General features: G+C 35.0%; 3 protein-coding genes and 1 long non-coding RNA gene across 5 annotated transcripts; 2 read left to right on the top strand and 2 right to left on the bottom strand.

Moving 5' to 3' along the window:
- The first annotated feature begins 5,001 nt into the window (after positions 1-5,001).
- On the top strand, positions 5,002-11,122 carry LOC125223436 (guanylate-binding protein 4-like). The gene is made up of 17 exons (XM_048126582.1): positions 5,002-5,379; positions 6,323-6,425; positions 6,660-6,729; positions 6,821-6,859; positions 6,961-7,078; positions 7,181-7,238; positions 7,708-7,772; positions 7,931-7,937; positions 8,053-8,113; positions 8,279-8,338; positions 8,440-8,459; positions 8,555-8,620; positions 8,958-9,125; positions 9,415-9,672; positions 9,746-9,958; positions 10,195-10,466; positions 10,624-11,122. Exons 1-17 carry the CDS (start codon positions 5,291-5,293, stop codon positions 10,754-10,756), a joined length of 1,800 nt encoding a protein of 599 aa, XP_047982539.1. The 5' UTR covers positions 5,002-5,290; the 3' UTR covers positions 10,757-11,122.
- On the bottom strand, positions 8,711-9,418 carry LOC125223437. Its single transcript, XR_007176716.1, has 2 exons — positions 9,346-9,418; positions 8,711-9,207 (listed from the first exon to the last, which is right to left on the bottom strand). It is a non-coding gene; the product is annotated as an uncharacterized LOC125223437 (long non-coding RNA).
- Positions 11,123-13,186: 2,064 nt separating the features above from the next.
- On the top strand, positions 13,187-16,297 carry LOC125218137 (transcription termination factor MTERF2, chloroplastic). 2 transcript variants are annotated; one of them, XM_048119740.1, is made up of 7 exons: positions 13,187-13,837; positions 13,934-14,071; positions 14,148-14,393; positions 14,584-14,697; positions 14,799-14,981; positions 15,507-15,724; positions 15,808-16,297. In XM_048119740.1, the coding sequence occupies exons 1-7, from the start codon at positions 13,241-13,243 to the stop codon at positions 16,133-16,135; spliced, it is 1,824 nt and encodes a 607-aa protein (XP_047975697.1). In that variant the 5' UTR covers positions 13,187-13,240; the 3' UTR covers positions 16,136-16,297. The 2 variants fall into 2 exon arrangements, with proteins under 2 accessions (XP_047975697.1, XP_047975699.1); XM_048119742.1 differs by lacking the exon at positions 13,934-14,071.
- Positions 16,298-16,664: 367 nt separating this feature from the next.
- On the bottom strand, positions 16,665-20,185 carry LOC125223319 (tryptophan synthase alpha chain-like). Its single transcript, XM_048126409.1, has 9 exons — positions 19,938-20,185; positions 18,906-19,052; positions 18,739-18,804; positions 18,366-18,474; positions 18,126-18,202; positions 17,599-17,676; positions 17,196-17,273; positions 17,010-17,069; positions 16,665-16,919 (listed from the first exon to the last, which is right to left on the bottom strand). The coding sequence occupies exons 1-9, from the start codon at positions 20,127-20,129 to the stop codon at positions 16,785-16,787; spliced, it is 942 nt and encodes a 313-aa protein (XP_047982366.1). The 5' UTR covers positions 20,130-20,185; the 3' UTR covers positions 16,665-16,784.
- Between the last annotated feature and the right edge of the window lie 3,967 nt (positions 20,186-24,152).

The raw sequence follows: 24,152 nt of genomic DNA on the forward strand, positions 1-24,152 counted from the left end.
AAGAGTTTAACCCAACCAAAAGATCACAAGTTTTCATAATATAGCGGAAGCGACCAAGAAAGAAGTGAGGCTATGTATGGAGACACAACGACACTTAGAGTTCCAACAGATCATCTTATTATTTCCTACTCAACACCACCGCCCGCTCGCCACCGCTCAACCTGCACATAGGGAAAACACATGCGGTGAGTACTTATAATCATACTCAGTTGACTCATTGCCGAAAACAGTTTTTTATCAACAGTAGTAATTATCATGCCATTTTCAAGTGTCCGTCGGGGTTTTAACTTTAGAAAGACCCGAGGCACCAAAATATATTCTTTATCAAATATCACGGTCGCGCAACCATTTTTCACATCGACGTTTACCATATCCTCATTCTACATGACAAGGAATGCGGCCGCAATCCAGGTCACTAGACCGGCCAACCCGTACGCTAACACTCGGTCTAACATTGGTGTACACTAACTCAAGTAGAGTTTGCGGCTCTACAAGGATCCGAATTCGATTAAATCAATAGTGGCATAGCCACGAGGGATAGGCACGACAAAACAAATCAAGACATGATAACACATATCTCATTCTCATCAATATCAGTTTAGGACAATGTCCTTATTTTAAAAGAAAGCCCACCTCGTCGGCTTAGCTCGAAAGTATTCTCTTCTCCTCGTTTATCACGCTGAGAGCGCGAAGTATCACCTTTAAATTAGGCGTATCACAAATCAGTTTCAATCATTGATCTCAAATCATGCATGTTCCCATGTTTCCCTTTTTCCCATCGATAAATCTTTAATATCATCATCCAAAATCAAGGTATGATTAGCATATCATTTTTATTCGATTAACAACTCCAAATTCACTATTAAATCGTGTCACGCATGAGTGCTCTACACACACAACACACGCACACGAACACCACACATGTGCACGTCGACCGAGGCGTGCGCACACACACACACGACCACACACACACCACCACACACACACACATCCATACATCTCAAATTCATCAATTTAGTTCCCCTTCACTCAATCTAAATGCATGTGGACTCAAGAACACCGATTAATCGGTAGAAGAAGAGGAGATCAAAATTTAAGTACCTTTTTCCAAAAGAACAATCGGTAGAAACAAATTATAGCTTTGGTTCTTCAATAAATTCTTGAACTTCAACTTGGATTCTTCTCAATTGATGAAGAATTCTTGAAGAAAGGATGAAGAAAATTTGGAGAGAGTGGGGGAGAGAATTTTCGAAAATATGGAGGAGTGGGGCGTCGGTTTTGATTTCTAGGGTTAGGGTCTCTCTCTTATTTATAGAGTGTAGGATATAATATCTTTAATTAAATATATTAAAGATTTTAGAAGATATGGAGAGATTTGATAGTAGTTGGCGTTGAAACCGTTGAGAATTAGGAGGATTTCGAAAATTATAGGCTATTTAATTAGCCTATAATTAAATTCAAATATTTCACGGAGTAGAATAATATATCACGGAGCAGAATAAATAATTAAATCCTCTCCAAATAATAGTAGTACGCGATTTTTATGCCTATCTCACAAGGATTAAATTTCAAATCCTAATTTAATTAGGATATGGCAAGATCTTCTTAGATATGGCAAGATATGGTAAGATATTCTAGCATATTTATATTTATTCATGGAAGAGAATAAGTAAGGGATCAAATAAATAAATAATTCTCTCTTCTCCAATATATGAGATTTTCGAAAATCTCATGGGAAAAATCAAAGTGGAGTTTCGAAAATTCCAAGGTGGAATTAAAGTATAATCGGACTTTGATTTAATTTGGATAATCATCCCAAACAAATAATTAAATCCAAGAAAAATAGGATTTCTTCTCCAAATAATAATAGGAGGGATCGAATAATTCCACATGATTAAATAATGCTTCTATTTAATTCTCACTCATCCCTTAGGAAAAATAATCCACGATTATATTACTCCGCATCAAAAATTCACACCAAATCAATCATTTCTTCACTTTCACTTCATTATCTCAACGCATTGACCTTTCAACGGCCACGTCATATTTTCCACATCTTTGACTATTCAATAGCCACGTCATAATTTCAACAAGTTGACTATTCAACTCAATCTCAATTCTCATACGCAATTAGATCACAAAGACACCATGCAATTAATTACTCATCAAATAATCCACATATCATAGCATTTAATGCAAAATTTTTATAACCCAAAAATTAGGGTTTGAAAAAGTGGGACGTTACAAGCGTCGTACCGTTGGCACGGACAGACAGCTTGCAGCGGTGGAGCGTGCCGCTGGCACGGACGGACATGCCCCCGCTACAAATGCTCTTAGTATGGCTCACCATATAAGAAAAAAATCGTAGAAAATAAACATCAACTAAAATGGTAGGACATTTGAAAATAAATATAGAACTGTTTTTCATTGGACACGTATTATTTTACATTAAATAATCTTATTTGTTGTAAAATATTTTATATCGTTTTTCATTTGTTGTTCCTCATTTTTTCACTATCTTTTCATTCATTTTTAAAATAAACTTTATTCAACAAATAAATTATTTAATCAAGCATAATACGACATTATCTTACCAACTAAAACGTGATATCGTTTTGGACTTTTGGTCACATTATGCGAGTGTTGAAACTTGCTTGATTTGTTGCAACGACCATAACAAGTTATAGTCGTAGTTTATAAAGTATTTTAAAATTAGTATGAAAAATACAAATCTATAAAGGTTTAAGATTTGACATCCAGTTTAAGCAAAAACTATAATACTACTCGTTATCATACAAATTGAAAATATTTTTTTACCAAAAGCTTATTTTATTATTTGATTTTATCAATAATTTTAAATCCTAGCTAAAATTTAAAACTCAGTTGTATTTTATGATTGAAAAATACTACTAATAAGGGAAATCAAACCCTACGCCCTCCCAAACAAAATAACAAGGCACATTTAAATTTAGTATAAAATGGTAAGCATAATTGCTATTATGGCAGAAATCAGTATCAATTTTTCTTGGTGGAGGGAACATCTTTTTTAGTCCACGAACTTTGCCAAAGTATCATTTTAGGTCCGTGATCTTTGAAAATATCATTTCAGGTCCATCAACTATGGGTTAATATCATTTGAAGTACTTTTTTACTATTTCTAAGTTTTTCTGGACGAAAATACCCTCGATACCTTAAAGGATATATATTTTAAATAAACTTATCATATACTCATATTTTTTATAAATATCTTTACAATATATTTTTGACGAATTTTCTAAATATAATTTGACCTTCAATATTATCACTTAATTATTTGACAAGTAAAATTGCTTCTTCAATTTTTATATTAAAGAATTTTAAAATTGAATAAAGAACTTTTCTTTAATAATAAAAAATTTAATAAGGATCTTTTCTTGCATGTCACTTAATTACAAAATTAAGTGATAATATTGAAGGTCAAATTATATTTTAAAAATTCATAAAAAATATATAGTAAAGATATTTATAAAAAATATGAGTATGGGAAACTTGGAAATAGTTAAAAAGTACTTCAAATTATATTAACCCATAGTTGATGGACCTGAAATGATATTTTCAAAGTTCACGGACCTAAAATGATACTTTGGCAAAGTTCGCGGACCAAAAAAGATGTTCCCTCTTAAATTTTTTAGGTCCGTGAACTTTGAAAATATCATTTTAGGTCCGTCAACTATGAGTTAATATCATTTGAAGTACTTTTTTACTATTTCCAAGTTTTTTCTGGATGAAAATACCCTCAAATTCAATACCTTGAAGGGTATTTTAATAAACTTTATCAATACTCATATTTTTTATAAATATCTTTACTATATATTTTTGACGAATTTTATAAATATGATTTAACCTTCAATATTATTACTTTTGTGACATGCAAGAAAAGTTCCTTCTTCAACTTTTTATAATTATAGAATTTTAAAATATTTTTAAGATGTGGATACTCGTAAAAATTAATGTCGCATTCAATAAACGATACTTGAATATTGATATATTGATAATAATATATCAAGATTAAAGTATCGTCTATTGACCGTGACCTTGATATTTTACAAGTATTCATGCCTCAAAAATATTTTAAAATTCTTTAATTATAAAATGTTGAAGAAACTTTTCTTGCATGTCACAAAATTAAGTGATAATATTGAAGGTCAAATTATATTTAGAAAATTCATCGAAAAATATGAGTATTTGATAAGTTAATTAAAAATATGTACACTTCAAGGTCTTGAGGGTATTTTCGTCCATAAAATCTTGGAAATAGTAAAAAAGTACTTCGAATGATATTAACTTATAGTTGACGGACCTCAAATGATATTATCAAAGTTCACAACCTAAAATGATATTTTGGCAAAGTTCATGGAAAAAAAAAGATGTTCCCTCAATTTATTAATTGATACTAGCACTTAACCAAAATTTCCTTATCGACCTGAATTTGAATTGTTTATTAATCAGAGATTTTCTATGCGAAATCGTTTTGACTAAAATAAATTGGAAATGGTATGTACGATACGATTTGGATCAGAAAATTAATGTTACAAATATAATGAAAAATAAATATTCTTAGAACTAAATTTAAATATACTGGTAAAATGCTGTGATGTATTTTCATATTCAAAAAATACCCTCAAATAAAAACAATTCAGTCGAAACAAATGAATTAATAACATAAATACAAATTTGTAAAACTTACTGTATTAAACAAATCGAAAAGTATCTAAATGTTACATATAATCCAAAATAAAAAGGTGGACTAGTAGTATTAGTTATGGAAAATGAAATAAATTTCTGTAACGATCAGAGCAATTAATGATAGATGATAAAATTATCGAGTCAACCATGTTAATTATTTAAGTATTAAAAAATCACTTTTTGTAGACAAACTAAAGTCGCTATTTGTCCGGAGCGCTTACTTCGCAGCGAGGAATTAAAATCGGATTGCTGTCGGGAGTTGTAAACGGGTGCGGAATAATCCTCTACTTTGCGGCCCACTGTAGTCCGTCACGGATCAAGAGAAGAAACTCTTCTTCCACTCTTCCTCTTCACCTTCAACTTTCAAGATCCGAAATCCAGTTACAATTCACTTTCAACTCTTCAAATTTCTCCATTTAATCTCGAGATCCCCCACCCTTCCCCCCCTCTCTCTCTCCATATCTCGAAAACCACACGTTTTCCCCTTCGTTGTGATTGCTGTGGTGCGATTTATGCGCTTAACTGCACTGCATTTTGTGGATAGCTGCTTCTCCACGGATCAGATATGCTGGCGTTGAGTCCGGTTGCCGTTTTGGCGATTTTTCTCTCCTTTTTCGCATCTGTGTCGCTCTCTATTGAGAATTTCCGTCAAGCGTGAGTTTTCCTATTTTTCATTTTTTTCTGCATTTTCCAGAAGTTATTGGATTATGTGAATGTGTGGTTGTATAATTATTGATATAGTGAACGTTTTTGCTCCTGTGAACATTGGAAATGATTGTGCTTAATCGGGGGTTTTTCACCTTTGGCTGATTTCGATTTCAATTTCAATTTAAGCATTTGATGGAAAAGGCTTGTTTGATATTTTGATGACTTGGTTAGGAATATATTTGCAATTTTGCAGTTAGCGTAGTTTGCAGTACTCACTTCACGGGCAAATAGAGTGTTGTATTGAAATTTAGCTTTGGTATATGTCACATTGAGCAAGACATGAATGAGTGAGAGTACGATGCTAGTATAATAGTTATAAGGATTCTAGGATGAACTCCGTACCAATTACGTTTAAGGTAGTTGATTGCTTTGAGATTGCTTGCGTAATGTGTTTGTCGATGAATGGATAAGCTGGCTTCGAACTTCTTAAGAAAATATATAGTGCAACTGGAGATGGAGTGAATGCTTGCTTGGTAAAGAATTCCATTCTTTTTGTTAGCTGTGATTTTTTTTTAGCACTAGAAGAATGATGGTGTGCATGTGGCTCTGATTGTAATCTTTCTTGAGCTTAGAAAGGGCAGTAGAATCTACTAACTATTGACACAAGCGTTCATTGTTGATAAACATGAGTTGCTTGCTGGTAATAACTAGACGAAACCGATCATAGAAATTGAATAAGATAGCATGTAACCTGCCACTGTAATGGCCATATGATTTTATTTGAACTGCTATACGTGTTTCTTCCTCTGTTGTACATTTGCTTTGTAGGTTGCCTACTACGGTACCTAATCTATTTGGGTTTCTGATTTAGCATGTCGTAGTCAATCATCTTAGTTGCCAGTGTGACTTATATCTATTTCTTCGTAGATTTGATATTTTCTCTATACAGGTTTCCTATCATAGAACCGGATCCTGGCCACACAAAACTACGCCTGTCAAGAGAAGGCCTGGAAGCAATTGAGAAAATCACCACACCTATAGCAGCTGTTGCTGTAAGGGATAGATTAATAAAGCCACTAGCATGTCAATTGCTACTCTATTATCTTATTTTTCATGAGGAAGAGTCCAGTTCGTACCTTTTCAAAAGAACATAGTAGTAGAATTTGAAGCATTAGATTAGGAGGATAATAAATGTCTTCATGTTTAGCAATTTTTGTTGGCATTAGTAATTTTTTCCAAAATCCCACGTCCTTTTTTTGCTGACACAGTTTTATTTTATTTTCTAGGTCATTGGTCCATATCGGTCTGGGAAATCGTTTTTACTGAATCAGCTTCTCTCCCTATCATGCGATGAAGGTGCATTTTAATAACCTTTGCATATTAAGTAATGGTGATCCATTGTAAACTCTTTTTCCCTATTCCTGACTTTGAAGTAATAATTTGGCAGGTTTTGGTGTTGGGCACATGCGTGATACTAAAACCAAAGGTTTTTGCTACTGATTTTGAATCTCGGCCAGTACTAAATGACATAATACTATATGAGTACAATTTATATGTGTGTTCAAATCTTTGTATTGGTTTTTCTAGGTATTTGGGTGTGGGGTACTCCAGTCGAAGTGGATATCAATGGAGTTACGACTTCTGTTTTCTACCTTGATACAGAGGGTTTTGAAAGTGTAGGGAAGTCTAATGTGTATGATGACAGGTAATTTTCCAAATTACTTATATGTCTACTTTGTTACTGATACCAAGTATTTTAGAAAAGCTTCTGATTGATTAATATGGATTTCTATCATCTGCTCTGCAGGATTTTTGCCCTGGCTACTGTAATGAGTTCCGTGCTTATATATAATCTACCCGAGACGGTATGTTACTGTTATCCCTCTTGCAATCCCCTTCAGGAAGTATTTTTATGCAGATGATTGCAACTTTTATGATAAAAAAATATCTTGAAAGCACCCTGCTGTTGTGATATGGTATGGGGCTATAGAATGGGGTTGCATGGGCTTTTATTGGATAGGAAAAATAGTTTGAGGTAGCAAAAGGTTTTATGTAAATGCCTCACTCAAGCAGATTCACCGCCAGTTCTTTGCCCAGGTTGTATATTGATCAGGGATTTAATTTAACATAGAAGCAAAATTGCTCTAGAAGATTAATTGTATGGAAATTGCAAGTATAGATTATGCCTTAGTGATTGCAACGTTGAGAAAGGGCTGCTATGGCTTTTTCATGGTTTTACATACCTATAAACGTGTTGTTCTTCACTGCTGCTGGCAGTGGTATTATTTACCAAATATTAATGCACTTATTAGCTGCTTGGTATTTCTTTCTTAGATACGAGAGGCAGATATATCTAGATTATCATTTGCGGTGGAGCTTGCTGAAGAATTTTATGGAAGGTCCGTAATAGCGTGTAAATTTGAAGCTGCTAGTTCCCTCATAGCTCATAGTATATTTTTGTGGTTAATTTTTGTTTGCCATTTCTACCTAGTTCATTTTTCCTGATACACTTTTTTTTTTTTTGTTTCTGTTTCTGGAAAATGAACATGATGAACAGAGTCAAGGTGATCCTTTTGTTTCTTTGAAACTAATTTTCCTTTGAACACACAAAAACACACACATTTACGCATATAGATAATGCTTAGAGGTTGAATTTTGTAAATTTTCTTTTTATTTCAGGGGCAAGATGTGGCTTTTGAACCGGCTAAGTTATTATGGTTAATCCAGCGTGATTTTCTACGTAAGTGTACAGATACCCTAATCTACTTGCTTATCTTACTATTATTATAGACCACAGTCAAGTTACATTTCAAGACCCTTAGTTTTTGGTAATATAGCTGCTGTATTTCCTTTTTTTTATCCTTGTTAATATTTCTTATGTGAAATTCATATTTGGGAACTTCAGAAGGGAAGTCGGTGCAAGAAATGGTTGATGAGGCTCTGCGTCGAGTCCCTAATGCAAATGGTTTGTTTCTCAATCTGAAAATTGTCTTTGCCTCTTTGCCATGTATTAGAAAAAGTTATAATGATTGCGAATCTAACTGTGTGGGGATTTTCTTTGAGCAGAGGACAAGAATATTGATCAGGTATGCCAAATCTCTACATTCTTTTGTTATCATTAGCATGTTGTGTTCTGATGCTCAAAATGGCTTAATATAATATTTTTGATCATTGCTTTCAGGTCAACCAGATTCGTGAGTCATTGGCTGTCATGGGTGATAATAGCACGGCCTTTAGCTTACCTCAGGTTTGTGGTTATACTTTCAAGTGTCACAGCTATTCTTTTCTGATAGAGAAGATTGTGATTGCTGCTGGAATTGAACAGAAGACAGGAAAGCATAAAAGATAGAACGATATAACTAAAAGAATATAGAAAATAAAAGATAACTGTCCTCCTAAGAGGCCACTACTCGGAACAGCTAAATGCTAAACTTAACTATATTTCTGAACAACTAAATCATAGGAACTAAAGATAATGAACTGCTGGGAACAATCTGCGATCCTGCAGGGACGGCTCCAAGCATTTCATTCTGGTAGTGGTTGTTTAATACTGATGTAAAATCCTAAACGAACCCTGTTTACAGCCCCATCTCCAGCGCACAAAGCTCTGTGATATGAAGGATGATGAACTTGAGCCTATGTATGTAAAGAAGAGGGATCAGTTGAAGGAAGTCGTTTCTTCTATAATCCGGCCAAAGATTGTCCAGGGTAATACACTCAATGGCAAGGAATTTGTATCTTTCCTGAATCAGGTGCAATCTTCTACTCCTTTCTGGCATTTCTTCAGTTTTGCATAACAACTCGTGTAGCTTCTTGTTATTTTATTTTCTGTTCCTGTCCAAAATATTGAAATATAATGTTCATAATCTACTCAATTGAGAATAGAGATTAAGGATGATCAAATTACCCCTTCTAGTTTAGTGGACTTTTAAGATATCGTCTAAACTTCTTGGTGAAGGAATTGGTAATTACCTTGTGAATTCACATGTGCGAAACTTTTCTAGCTTTCTTCCGTTCCTTATAGATAAATTTGTGTTCCAGATTCTTGAGGCACTAAATAAAGGGGAGATTCCATCAACAGGCTCGCTCGTGGAGGTCTTCAATAAGGGTATTCTGGAGCGTTGTTTGAAACTATATAATGGTCACATGGCTGTTTTGAGTTTCCCGACAACGGAGATGTCTCTTCAACAAACTCATGAAGATGCCAAATCTGCATCTCTTGTGGCATTTGATGAGCAACATTTTGGGCATCATCATGCAAAGCGCTCAGCTGAGCAGTTGGTGGAGGAGATTGAGAAGGTACGGACTGAAGAACAGTAGCTTTCCTTCTAGAGTTCTTGGAATCTCTCTGCTTATCCATAGGTCTATGCAGGTGTACAAGAACTTTGTTCTAATCAATGAATATCAATCATCAAAGTTGTGTGAGGGTCTATATACTTCATGCGAGGAAAAAATGGATCAACTACAAGTACTCAGACTCCCATCTATGGCTAAATTTAATGCAGGATTCAACCAGTGCAACCAGAGTTTTGAACACGACTGTGTTGGACCATCTAAAACCAAATACGAGATGCGAATGTCAAAGGTTCGTGACACTCTCAATTACTGGTTATGTTAATTCTTTATTCCCTAGGATTCTGTCAGATTGTGTGAAGGTACAATTAAACAGAAACTGATCAATGATAGATTTGGCTTGTTTTCCTGAATCTCCTCCCGTTAGATAAAATCTCCGTTTTGACATCTATGAGTAGTGCATATTTTTTTAAATTTTTATTCACCTTTACCTGCCGTTATATCAAGACCATTTATATTTGAATGCAGATGTTGGGGAAAGCAAAATCTCTCTTTATCAAGGAATACAACCAAAGGCTCTTTAATTGGTTGGTGGCCTTCTCACTGGTCATGGTGGTGGTGGGTCGATTCATCGTGAAGTTCATTTTGATCGAGTTGGGAGCATGGGTACTTTTTATATTCTTAGAGGTGTATACACGAATGTTCTGGTCCTCAGAATCTCTTTACTACAACCCCGTGTGGCATGGTATTGTGAAGACTTGGGAAACTTTGGTCTACAGTCCTGTCCTCGATTTAGACAGGTAATTACGATCCTGTGCTATATGTGTATGTTTTGTGTTTAAAGAGGGAAGTAGGGATTTTTGTTCTTGAGTTGATAACCCGACAAGTTGAAAGTTGCAAAACCAATATTCGTTTAATAAAAAAAAAACTTATAATTGTGCATGTATTGTTCTACAGATGGGCGATTCCCCTTGTAGTCATAGCCGGGATACTGTTGCTTTACTGGCGGTGTTATGGGAGGAGGAAACACGGTTCTCGTTGGATGTTACCAGTGTATGCCAATCAGAAAGACGAACGAAGATCAGAGTGAAACATACATATATGATGGTGCAACACAGACATCCCATTAATCGGCCTCAGGTGCTTTTCATTTTTTATATACGAGCACTCGTGGTTTTCGTGTCCACATACGTATATACACCAATTAACCTGGAGGGGATTCAAGGCAGATCTGCTTGCTCTTGGATTCTTGGTGTTGTAACAACGAAATGTACAAATGGTATTTTCCTTCGAGTATAGTTCGGATTTTTTGATATGTCACTGGTTCACTTTTACGGTGTTAGATAGCTCGTTTCGAATGTTTAACCATGTTGAGCCAAGAACAGCTACAGATTTGTTGTTACAGAAAGCACAACTATTTGTGCTTTGTAGCAGTTTGTTTGGTCATTTTGTTTCATATGGAGGATTATGCTTCGTTATAGATTTGTGGATATCCATTTTGTTAATGTAGTGATAAAAAAAAGAGTAAAGGTCAAAATTGGTCCTAAACATATGGTCATTTTATCTTTTTGATCCTAAACTTTATCTTTTGGATTTTTTGGTCCTGCACATATGGAAATTTGATCATTTTGGTCCTCTGTCAATAGTTCCGTTAAAAACTAACGGCCAACGACGATTTTGACCAAATTAAACTGTTAATTCTGATTTTTAAGTCACTAATTAATCTCCAAATTAAACTCTTAATTCTTTCTTCTTCATTCCTCTAATCTTTCATCTTCTTCCTTCATAATCCTCACACACCAATCTTTCATCTTCTTCCTTCATAATCCTCACACACCGTAGCCGTGGCCGCCGACACCATCTCCCTCACAACCCCTCCATGCTGCAATAGATTCTCATGGGTGGGCAGGCTCACACCCATGAGAGAAATCAATTGGACGAAATCTGCCAGATAATCAATTGGACGAAATCAATTGATTTACACGAGCAAGCTCACACCCATGAGCAAGCTCCTTCAAATAATCAATTGGACGAAATCTAATACTAGTTTTACACGGGATTCATTAAATGCATGAGAGAAACACATTTATATAAACTGAATAGCAGAAATTTCATGAAATTGGACGAAATCTGAGAAACCCCCAAACAAATTGTTACTAGATTAGGAAAGTCGAGACTTACCATGCTGATTTTAGGCACAGCAGATCTGAGGATGTAGAGTCTGTCATTGAGCTTCTTCCTCCGGCGCCGCTTCACCATCAGATTCTTCGTCGGCATCCCCTTCCCTCCTTTGGGTGTGAGCCTGCTCACCCATGAGAATCTGTTGCAGCGTGGAGGGGTAGTGAGGGAGATGGTGTCGGTGTCGGCGGCGGCGGTGACGGTGGGTGGAGATTAGAAGGAAGAAGACGAAAGATCAGAGGAATGAAGAAGAAAGAATTAATATTTTAATTTGGAGATTAATTAGTGACTTAAAAATCAGAATTAAGAGTTTAATTTGGTCAAAATTGTCGTTGATCGTTAGTTTTTAACGAAACTATTGACGGAGGACCAAAATGATCAAATTTCCATATGTGCAGGATCAAAAAATCCAAAAGATAAAGTTTATGACCAAAAAGGTAAAATGACCCTATGTTTAGAACCAATTTTGACATTTACTCTAAAACTAAATAGCTATTAGTTCTAAAATATGCTAGAATATGAGTTGAATGAGTTAGTATAACGTGAATTATTTATCAAACAATAATAAAAAAAGGTTTGAAATTGTTAAACTGAAATGAATTAAAATAATAAATTGAACTTTGAAGTTATTATGTTGATATTGTTATTTTACAAAAATCGAGTTTCATTTAAATTATCGGAATAACTATGAAGTTTGGTTAAATTATGACGTGTATCCTACAAATTCATATCTTAGTAAAAAATCGTGAAGTTTAGAATCGATTGCAATTATCACATGACGAAAAAAATTTATCATATACATGTAATATATTGTTGATGTTTTTCAACCAAACAACGTAGTTTTCTTTATGAATAGACTGCATCGTATTTACTCCACTGATACAAATTAAAAAAAAAAAAAAAGAATTGTCCTGTGATAATTGTGAACAAATAAACTCTACTATAATTTTTCCAATTAATTCTAAAATTGAGCAAAATATGACAAAACTTAATTATTCAATAGGGACGTGATCAAATGCAAACTCTAAATATTGTACAAACTCCAAACTATGATCTGGACCGTTAGAAAATATCAACAGATCATGAAATAATAGCAACAAAAAATGTCAACACAATGTCAACGGTTGATGTTGTGTTGAAATTGTGTTGACATTGTATTGATATTGTGTTGATATCATAATCTTGAAATTTTATACTGTGTTGACATTAAATTGATATTATATTAAAAAAGTTTGGACTTTGTACAATATATGGGTTTGCATTTTATCACTACCCTTATTCAATAATTATACTAATAGCTCAACAATTTCAAATTTGGGCTTACATTGTGGGCCCATTTATTAGAAATCAAAAGCTAAAAGCAATACGAGAGCACCAACGCCGGCACACACCTCCAATGGCGGCTCCGCCACTCCTCCACCGCCATTTCTCCAATTCTCTCTCATCTCCGCCCCTCCACCGCCACTTCACCTCTTCTCTCTCCTTTCCCTCCCCTTCCATGCGTCCCGCTGCTCTCGAACCAAATCTCTTCATCTCACCTAAACCCTCCTTAAACCTCAGCAAAACATTTGCATCCGTTTCCTTCGAAAACCAGCGCAGAAAGCCCACGAGCTTCGCCCCCGCCTCACACGCATCCGATTCCGAGCCAGAATCGCGCGAAAATCGCGTTGGAGAAGCGCGGGAAGCCGTTGCCGAGTATCTACAAAAATACGGAGCTTCGCGAGAGGAGGCGAATTGCGTTTCCTCAAACTGCCCTAGCTATCTGAGCATGCTGATTGACGGCGTGGATGACCTCGACGGTTGGAATTCGTTGGCCGCTGCGGCGGAGAATGTAGAATTCAAGAGGAAAGTGTCTCAAATGGCGGAGCAGAAAGGGGATAAGGGCGTTCTTCCTTTTTTGGAGAGTATTGGCCTCTCTCTCGCCTCGGCTTCTCGCTTAGCGCGATATTTCTCTCCTTCCAAGTCCAACGCTCTTCCGCGCCTAATTCACAAGGTTTTTGATCGAATCCTGATTTTTTTCTCATTCAGAAAAAGTGGTACGGTTTTTTCGATTCCTGATTTTGTGTGTTCTCCTCAATTACTATTATAGGTTGAGTATATGAAGGAGATTTTATTTTGTGGTAGTGATGATGGTGGAATCATTGGGAAAAATGCGTTGAGAATGATGGCGCATATCTCCATTTCCGCTGATGATGAATTTCAGCAAACTTTAGCATTTTTAGAGAAGGTTAAAGATGATAAGATTGTTTGTTGATAATGTGTCTGCCATGTTTTGTGTATTAATCTCATTTTTAATTGTGTAGATTCAAGCGAGGCGTGGGGGTTTGCATCTATTAGGCTCTGAGAATGCCTCTTTTGGGTATCTGATTGAATCCTTTCCTCGTCTCCTTGTCCTGCCTCTAGAATCTTGTGTGAAGCCAATCGTGTTGTTTTTGGAAGTCGTCGGAGTCCCTAAAGAATGCATACGAAACATAATATTGCTGTTCCCGCCCGTTCTGACCTATGATATTGACACAGATATCAAACCAAGATTGAGGTCATTTGAGAAGGTACAATTGAAAATTTGCCTCTTTAAGTTTGCTGCTTCAGTTTCTTCGTGTACGAGCCAATGATTTGCAAAGCGATATTTTGAACATCTAGTGATTCCCGTCTTGTTGACTATGATACTGTATTGCTGGTGAATTTGATACGTTTAATATGGCTGTTCACGGTTGGCTATATTGGTATATTGCCTTGTAGATTGGTGTGAAGGATACTGATCTTGGGAAGATGCTCGTTAAGTATCCATGGATTCTTTCTGCTAGCATCCTAGAGAACTTGGAGAAAATCCTCGATTTCTTTGATGAAGAGAAGGTATTGTTGGAGTTCAGATGCTTGATTCCTTCATCTCGGAATCTGATGCAGCGGAATAGATATCTTTCTGTACTTACAATTTTTTATTGGACGCTCTCTAGGTTCCAAGAAGCTGCTCCTCGCAAGCAATCAAAAGCTGGCCACATATTTTGGGTTGTTCAGTTAGTAAGATGAAGTTGATAGTGGAAGAATTGAGTAAAATGGATATTAAAAGTAAGAAGTTAGGTCATGTCATTGCTACAAGTCCTCAACTACTACTTCGCAAGCCTCAGGAATTACTTCAGGTTGGTTCGACAGAAATATCTTTATAAATCTTAAATCTATCGAAACATTTCTTTATTGTACTTTGTTGTGTTTAGTTATCAAATCAGTTCAATTTGGAGCTTCCCATGTGAACCTCATGACGTCAGTTGAATAAGGGCAAAGCAAAGGCTTATCACACACAGAATTAGAATCTAAGTGTTGTTTTTTATCTGGGCCATTCAAGTTAGAGGCAGATTGCCTGGTCGAAATATGTGTTCAATTTATCGATAAAGGAATCATGATGATAGTTTATTTTTACGGCCTTTTGTGGAGTTATGTTGCAAAGACTTGGTTTATGTGCTACTCTTTGCAAATGGTTTTGGTGGCTGTTACATCTTTATTAGTAAAACAGAATCCTGATCTTGTGTTGCAGACCTTTTTTCTTATCTTAATTTTTTTTTATAAAGCTACTTTGGTGAAGGGATTTTATGAAGCCATTGCATACAAAGCAACCTTTTTTGCATCATTTCTTTTGTTAAACTTTTTCTTTTTCTTCCTGCATTCAGGTGGTGTCCTTCTTTAAGGAGTTAGGAATGGATGAGGATGCCATTGCTAGGACGCTAGGCCGTTGCCCTGAAATTTTCGCTGCAAACATAGACAAAACGCTTGATAAGAAGTTGGAATTTCTCTCTAACATTGGCATCTCCAAAGCCAACATCCCACGAGTCGTCAGGAAATACCCGGAACTATTTGTTTGTGATGTCGACAGGGCTTTACTTCCCAGGTAAATAATTTTACTATGCTTGAACTATAATTACCATAAAAAGGGAAAAAAAAAACTAATGCTTAAGATGTGATTCTTGGCAGAATGAGGTACCTGATTGAGATCGGATTGTCAAAGAAAGATGTCGGGTTCATGGTACGGAGGTTCTCTCCTTTACTCGGGTACAGCGTTGATGAAGTCTTGAGACCTAAATTGGAGTTCCTAGTGAAGACCATGGGAAGGCCTGTACGTGACGTGGTGGATTACCCGAGATACTTCAGCTACTCATTGGAGAAGAAGATAAAGCCGAGGTATTGGGTTCTGAAAAGTAGGAACATAGATTTTTCATTGAAGGAGATGTTGGGCAAAAATGATGAAGAATTTGCAGATGTATATATAGGTGATGGAGAGGTGCTTGTTCCTCCCTCTTGAAATCTCTGCAATCACTTAGTTTAGGGATCCTTCTCTATTTATCATGATGTTTTAGTGTTGTGCAGTTGTATATGAGATTAAACTATGATAGAAAATTAAGGATTGTGTATATGATATTGATTCTTTGAAATAGCAATGATAGGTTATCACTTTGATTTTTTATTTTGTTGAGTTTTTCACCATTATTTTTTTAGTTCCTATATTTTTTTAATCCTAATTTGATGATATTTTTCATCAATAATATGGAAATTATCAATTGAAAATAATGAGTTAATAATAACAATAATGATAATTTTTAATCCATACTTGTTGATAATGTTAGGGTACCTTCAATCTCAATGTAATTCATTTATTAGTGATTTATTTTTACTTTGAGCTTTCTGAATATATATTTTTAATATTCTTTATTTAATTAAAGCAAATTTGATAAATATATATACATAACCAAAATTCTATGACAAAGAAGGTTAATTTAGCACTCCATAGGAGAAAAAACAACATAAACCCCTGAAAAGAGAATATAGGAGAAGAAACAACCACCACCACCATTGTTTTAATAGAAGGAAACTGAACATATTTTATTCATATAAAAAAAATTGTGGTTTTCAGTTTAGTTGCAATTCTAGGTGCTCAGTTTGAAAGAATTTCATCACTCAAGGGCTGATTTTAAGCTTTTGGTGAACACCTCTAGCTCCTTTAGCCCTTCTTCAGGTGATTTTGCTTCACCAAGTATTCTAACCATGGCACTCCCAACAATCACGCCATCTGCTCCCCAATCCGCCACCTGAAAACGACGATTTAGATGCTTAAAAATGTCCATTATCAACAACGAAACGCGCATCAGATGCTAAGCAATAGCATGTTCAAGACATACCTGCTTAACATGCTGTGGTTCTGATATGCCAAAACCAACTGCTACTGGCTTGTTCGTTGCCTGTGGAGGGTAAAAAAGGTGAGTGTTATTTGCATCAACCTTTACCAAGATTTTCTCGAGCCTTATAAGGGCAGTGTAAGAGATTGAGAGGTGTGGAGACTCATTATATATAATAGAAATCTTTACCTCCTTGATGTCCAGTAGAAGAGATTGAACCTTATTATTGACAGAACCTCGTGCTCCAGTAACTCCCACCGAGCTCACCTATTAATAGACAAAGGACATATAGAGTAATTATTTTGATTTCATGACTTAGGTTGCAGCTTAAATTGGAGTCACATTTATCTAGCTTGGAGTAATGACCACTGACAATCGACAAAAATGAGAAGTTGAGTTAAAGGAGATCGACATTTGCTATTGATGTTGTTAATGCTTTTATGTGCTTTGCATCAGAAGGAGATGAACAAATATTCAGAAAAAAATTTCAACAAGTGGCTAGTGGCATTATTTATTTTTTCTTTTTATTATTGAATGATAAATATAAATTGATCCAACCAGTAACTGCTCAAAAAGGAAATGTGAATCTTACAAGGTAGACGAAACCTTCTGATGCTTCAACAATGTCTTGCATTCTCTCTCTTGGAGTGGTTGGTGTAGTCAGCAGCACCTGGATTACATTTCCCACTAATGTCAAAAATGCAAACATGAAAGCAGCTCAGATCTAACTTCTAAGCATATAACTTATCATCTTACTCTGCAACAACATGTGCCTTAACATCTCTACCGGTCAAATTGTTGCACAAAATTAAGCTACAAACTACAGCCCCTCTTCTAGTTAAGCATTATTAGAATTGTCAATAGAGATAAATGTAACATAAGGTGAGACATATTGCTGAGTATCAACAATAATAATCATTTTTTTCGTAGTTTCTGAAACACGCCACACCCAAAATCCAACAAAAAAGAATGAGAAGTTACAAGTAATACTAGGTCAGATCTTCTAACCAAGAGAAGAAAACGGGGGCAATTTGACAAGTCTTAAAATATTCAGCCAAACAGTGCAAACTAGACACATAGAACATAGCCAGGAAATGAATTATCAGTGGGAAAGCTAACCAATTCAATATTTTTATCGGCAGCTTCCTTTCTCAATATCTCAGTCTCCTCTAGAGGCACATCTGGAACTACAAGACCTGAAATGAATGAAATACGAGATCAAATTAGATAGAAAGTAGTTGCATAATTGTAGAAGGCATTTACATCAATAGAAAAGCTATATATAGCCAATAAATGAGAGATGGGGCAACTAAAGCATTGATTTACAGTTAAAAATGTAAAGCTGCAAAGTATATTTACCATGTATTCCAGTATCCTGCAACGTGGTCATGAATTGCTCCACACCACGTTTGAGTATTGGATTGTAATATGAGAACAATGATACTGGACAAGATAATTGAGGCACCACCTTTAAGAGGACAAAATGTTAATACTATGGCACTGTCTCATCACACCAAAATAGTTTGAAAATGATAGTGAAGCTACAGGCAACATAAAATACAGTAATGATAAGCCTAACAAAACTAATCTCTGAAACTTAGAACACAATACGTTTATCATGGATCACGGGAAACATTCCCTATGCACTACAATATCTTTGACGCTTTAGATGCATCAAGAAAAACTACGATATACTCTTTTGTTGATGCTGTATAAAAGTAGTGGAACTTACTTCCTGCAACATTGCGATGATACTATCGAAGTTGGTTCCTTTGGCTAATGCTCTTGTTGCAGCAGCCTATGAAAGAAAATATAGATTTATTATCATTCATGAGCAATAAAACCGCTAGGTAAGATACCACTTGGATGCCAAGATTATACATAGTCACATGTTTATACCTGGATAACAGGACCATCGGCTAAGGGGTCTGAATAAGGTACACCGAGTTCAATAATGTCCGAGCCACATGAATCAAGGACCTTTAGCGCTTCCGCAGTGGTTGAAAGGTTGGGGTCACCAGCTGTGATATACGGGATGAGTGCCACCTTTTACACCAAATTCCAAAAGCATGGTTAGAACATACTGTTGAGAAAAGAATGCATGAAACCAATATAGCACAGTATGAGGAATCGAGTATTAACAGAATACAAATCAACTTGTTCATCAGGTTTCCATCATTATATAAATGATAGGTTTATGGCAGAACTTGTGCACCAAAATCATGTTCGCAGGTTGCAAAATTAAAATACTCCTATCTCTCTCTACTAAAATTGTTTGTTCTTTATTCCCTTCTCTCCATGATTCGGTATGCTGATTTTGATGGTTGATAGACTTAAACAAACAAATTCCGAAAAAGCTAAGTTTTGGCATTTTCTGTTTCATATAAATGGAAAAGACTAATTAATAGTATTGTAGCTCTAGATAAATAGAAAAGACTATTTAATACAAAGTGAATGCCATGGCCACTTTTTCTCCAGATTAATGGAAAAGGCAAATTGATGCCATCCAGTGACAAATTGCGGCTATGGTCAACTTATCTCCATATAAATATGGAAAATTATATTTATACCATCCAGCAACAAATTGAGGCTAAACAATTTCACTGCTGGAAAACAGAATCTTCCAGCGAAGATTATTTCGAGGTTAAATCACATACTCAAATATCAGCATATCGAATGTTCATAAATTCAGCCATAATCAAACCACTGAATGCATGAAAACTGAAATAGACCGCCGAAATCACGAACCAAACCTCACAAAAAGAAAAAAAATGTACAGATTCGTTGATAGAAGATTCTATGATATTCTATCAACCACAGAGGGTCAGAAATCATTCAATGATACTACTAAAAAAGCATAAACAATACTCGAAATGTTGAAAATAATTCTCAATCAAAGAAATTAAGCAAATATGAGATTGAGAAGCTCACTTTTCCTTGCTTCTTCAATTTGGAGAAGGTTTCGGAGATTCCAACGGTGGGCGCGGCAGTGAGAGCGGCCGTGATCGGCTTCAATTTGAAGGACCTGTTGGCGGTAGACCTAACAAACGAGCGGCATTCAGCTGAATAGTTGCCGGCGTTGGATTGAAATAAGCGTGAGGAGTTGAGAGAAGCAGCGGCCATTGATTCTCTGCTACAGCTCGTAGAGTTGTAACTGCTAATTTTTGCTGTGCCGTTAGAGAGAGAAGGGTTCGTTTATATAGATGGATTTTGGTGTGGTAATACTAATATTTAATTTTTTTTTCGTCGCCTAAACATAAATGCTTTGAAAAAATTGGAAAAGTATAATAAAAATTAAAGTAAATATAATTATATTAATATTAGAGCACTCTCAATGCTCTCCCTAAAAAACTCCCTTATTTCTCCCTAATTCCTGCCACATCAGCGCCACATCAGCACCAAAATTTATCCCCAGTTTTTAGCCAACTTTTAGCCAACTGCTCCAATGGTTTCTCCCTTATTTCTCCCTTATTTCTCCTTAACTCAACATTTCATTTTTACATCATTACTAATTTAATTGTTTTACTTTTGTATATAATAAAGCTAGCTAATTTATAAGACAAGACAAATAATAGTAATAAAGTTCGTTGTATTAAACACGAGTAAAAAATTACAACGACGAAAATTAAAAAAAAAATAGGGGGGAAATTATTTTAAATTAATTATTAAATTTTAAATTTATAGGGGGGAAATTAAAAAAAAACAACTATTTTTATCGCCGGATTATCGCCCACAGTGGTCGGCGATAATCCGGCGAATTTTCGGGATTCGGCGTTAATTCGGTAGAATTAACGCCGGATTATCGCCGATTCCTCCCCATTGCCGGCGAATTTTCGGCGATAATCGGCGATAAAACGCCGGATTTAACGCCGAGTGCATTGGGAGTGCTCTTAATAGATAATGAGAGTCATATATTAATAGTGTAAACGTTTATTGTCAAAAAATTTCGTAGACCATAATAGTTAAATATAAATTTGGTTAAATACTATTATTAAAAAAATATTATTGGGGATAAGACCGAATATTTTCTGTAAAGTAAACATTTGAACTTAATTATAAGAGTAAAGGTCAAAAATGGTCCCTAACATATGGCCGTTTTATCAATTTGGTCCTCAACATTATATTTTTGATTATTTGGTCCCTCACAAATAAATTCGGGCCCGAATCGGTCCTTACTTAACAGAACCGTTAAAAATAGACGGTCAATATGATTTAATTAAGTTTTGACCAAAATTAAATTACTAATTGTAATAAAATTAACATTATCTTAGCCAACACCACTTCCAATTCCATGGCATCATCCGCGTCCTCAGCCTCAAGCAAAACCGCTTCACCGGTCCAATTCCGGACCTCTCCAACCTCACCGCCTTAAAACTCCTCTTCCTCTCCGAAAACTGTTTCTCCGATGAGTTTCAGGCGTCGCTAATTTCACCCTCCGCCTCGAGGAGAACTCCTTCTCCCGCAACAGATTCTCCGGTGAAATCCCCCTCTCCGTCAACCGCCTCACGCATTGGCTCACCCTCCGCCTCGAGGAGAACTCCTTCTCCGGAGCAACTCCCGATTTACACTTGCCGAATTTGCATGAATTCAACGTGTTGGCAAATAAGTTCCCGGAGCTATACCTAGCTCGTTTTCTAAATTCACTGCGTCGTCGTTTTGGAGGAATCCGGCATTGTGCGGGACGCCGCTGGAGAAATGTGGTGAAATTGGTCGCCAATTGTATCCACTAAATCAATCAAGGATACTCGACCTCTCTTATTTATTTTAGAAATGATTTCACTCCTCAATTGCTCCTATCGAAGCCAGACATGCAGATAAAATTGAATAAAGGAGTAAACATCTTTTAAAAAGAAATGATACACAATTAATCACCTGAGTGATGTATTCTTTGCCGGAGGAGGTGTGGAGAAGTTCGAAGTCGATGATTTCAAGTTGCTGAGTTTCTGGACCAATTCAACAACGTTTCGTTCGGACAAACGGATGCTGGATTTCGCCTGCTATGCAAACTCAAATTGCCTCTGCAGTTCAAGCAGTTCCTCATCCATGGCGGCGGCGGCGGAGGTGTGTGAGTGTTGGCTGCCGGTGGTGGTGATCGTTCTTCTGTTTTGCCGTAGGGCCTTTTCTGGCTAATAGATTTTGGTCAAAACTTAATTAAATCACATTGACCGTCTATTTTTAACGGTTCTGTTAAGTAAGGACCGATTCGGGTCCGAATTCATTTGTGAGAGACCAAATAATAAAAAAGATAATGTTTAAGACCAAATTGATAAAACGGCCATATATTAGGGACCATTTTTGGCCTTTACTCTAATTATAAACTACAGTTAACTCCTTCTATAAATTATAATCAACCATAATAATAGATATAAATGTTATATAAGCATGATACTATGTTATTAGAATGGCGAACCCCAAGAATCTGAATTTGAAGAAACAAAAAGTCGATACAAATCAATTTATTTATTTTTATTTAGTTCGAAATAACACAATTTAAACGTGTTTAAAATTTTTAACTGAAAAACAACACCAATTAGGTGTGCCTTATTCTGAAAAGTAAAAAAGTCAATATTGCTGTAAACAAATTCGATATGTGTGACAATGAAGATTAACTTAAATTTGGGGATAGAATGGAAAAGTTTTAAAAAATATTATGGGTTGGGATTGTGGAAAAGAATACTTATTATGCCATTCCTCAAAAATTTTGTGGATATAATTGAGATTTCTTTGAACAAAAATTTCAACAACCATTTAACTATTTAAGATAATCCAACCATGCATTATGCATGTACTCAAGTTCACTTTAACACATATATATGATATACTCCCTCCGTGCCGCTTTAGCAGTCTCATTGACTTTTCTGCCATCTTTTTGTAAAAATGATAAAAAATAGTTAAAAAAGAGAAATGGTAAATTAAGAGAGAGAATAATATAGAGAAGAGTTGTATCTACATTATTGTCTCTCTTACTTTTACCATTTCTCCACTTTAACTACTTTTTATCATTTTTACAAAAAGAGGGCAGAAAAATCAATGGGACTGCTAAAGCGGGACGGAGGGGGTACTTCATATGATGCAAAATCAGTCAAATAAGTGAGTGATAGAAAAAAAATATTTCCATATAGAAAAATGAAGTTTATGGCACGAAACTATTATTGTGAACGATAAAATTTGAAAAACATATGTGAATGGATAAAGTATTAATCTATTTTTTTTAAGAGTGAACTACAAAAATGGTCTCTGGACTATGGGTTTATCTCGCCCATAGTCCCTGGACTTTAAAAATATCGTCAGTAGTCCTTGGACTAAGGGTTTATTTCGAAATTGGTCATTTTGGTTTTTTTTTTTGTACGAAAATGCCCTTTTGAGGGGTTTTGGGGGTTTGGGCAATTTGGTCTTTTTACACTTTTAACATTTTAAATATGATATTATTTCAGTTATGTACTAAATTTGATATTATTTCAAAATTATCATTCTTCTTCCCTTTTGTCATCCTTCACTTTGTTTCTTTAATTCAATATTAGATTTAATTTTACAAAATTTTAAATTTTAATATTTTAAATATCAATAAATTTTTTTAATTACAAAAATTATTAAATAAAAAAATTAATAGTCATAATCAATATTTGAAAGTGTATAATATTTAATCAATATGACAACGACTTAGTTTTAATCAATATTTAATAGTTTTAATCATAAATATATCATATAACACGATTTATTCTGAAATAAATATGCATCTAATGTAAGACTAATATAATTTTTGTTTATTAATTTGAAAACAATCAAAATTTACTAGTAATTTTCAACAAAAATACCCCTATATGAAATTTTTAGTAGGATCAAATTTTTAATCAACTTCATAATATTCAATCACAAGCAATTATAACAACCGAACAAAGGCTAAATAGAATAACTCTTATTTTTCCATCATGATTAATATTATTTGTGTGTACTTCTTCAATTCAGCTGAATATTATATTAAATAACAAAAATTAATAGTTTTAATCAATATTTATAGTGTCCATGAATTAATAGTTTAATTAAAAATTTTATTGATATTTAAAAATCAAAATTTAAAATTTAATTTTATAAAATTAAATATAATATTGAAATAAAAAAACAAAGTGAAGGATGACAAAATGGAAG

This window comes from Salvia hispanica, chromosome 4, assembly GCF_023119035.1.
Source record: "Salvia hispanica cultivar TCC Black 2014 chromosome 4, UniMelb_Shisp_WGS_1.0, whole genome shotgun sequence".
Taxonomy (NCBI): Eukaryota; Viridiplantae; Streptophyta; class Magnoliopsida; order Lamiales; family Lamiaceae; genus Salvia; species Salvia hispanica.

Excerpts from the sequence above, each read along its gene's own strand:
- LOC125223319 (XM_048126409.1), bottom strand. The coding sequence starts at position 20,129 with ATGGCCGCTGCTTCTCTCAACTCCTCACGCTTATTTCAATCCAACGCC. Across the intron at positions 18,805-18,905 it reads CCGATGGTCCTGTTATCCAG|GCTGCTGCAACAAGAGCATT; the intron begins GTATAAACATGT and ends TTTCTTTCATAG. Across the intron at positions 18,203-18,365 it reads GCAGGATACTGGAATACATG|GTCTTGTAGTTCCAGATGTG; the intron begins GTAAATATACTT and ends CATTCATTTCAG.
- LOC125223436 (XM_048126582.1), top strand. The coding sequence starts at position 5,291 with ATGCTGGCGTTGAGTCCGGTTGCCGTTTTGGCGATTTTTCTCTCCTTT. Across the intron at positions 6,426-6,659 it reads CACCTATAGCAGCTGTTGCT|GTCATTGGTCCATATCGGTC; the intron begins GTAAGGGATAGA and ends TTTATTTTCTAG. Across the intron at positions 7,239-7,707 it reads TATATAATCTACCCGAGACG|ATACGAGAGGCAGATATATC; the intron begins GTATGTTACTGT and ends TTTCTTTCTTAG.
- LOC125218137 (XM_048119740.1), top strand. The coding sequence starts at position 13,241 with ATGGCGGCTCCGCCACTCCTCCACCGCCATTTCTCCAATTCTCTCTCA. Across the intron at positions 13,838-13,933 it reads TTCCGCGCCTAATTCACAAG|GTTGAGTATATGAAGGAGAT; the intron begins GTTTTTGATCGA and ends TTACTATTATAG. Across the intron at positions 14,698-14,798 it reads ATTTCTTTGATGAAGAGAAG|GTTCCAAGAAGCTGCTCCTC; the intron begins GTATTGTTGGAG and ends GACGCTCTCTAG.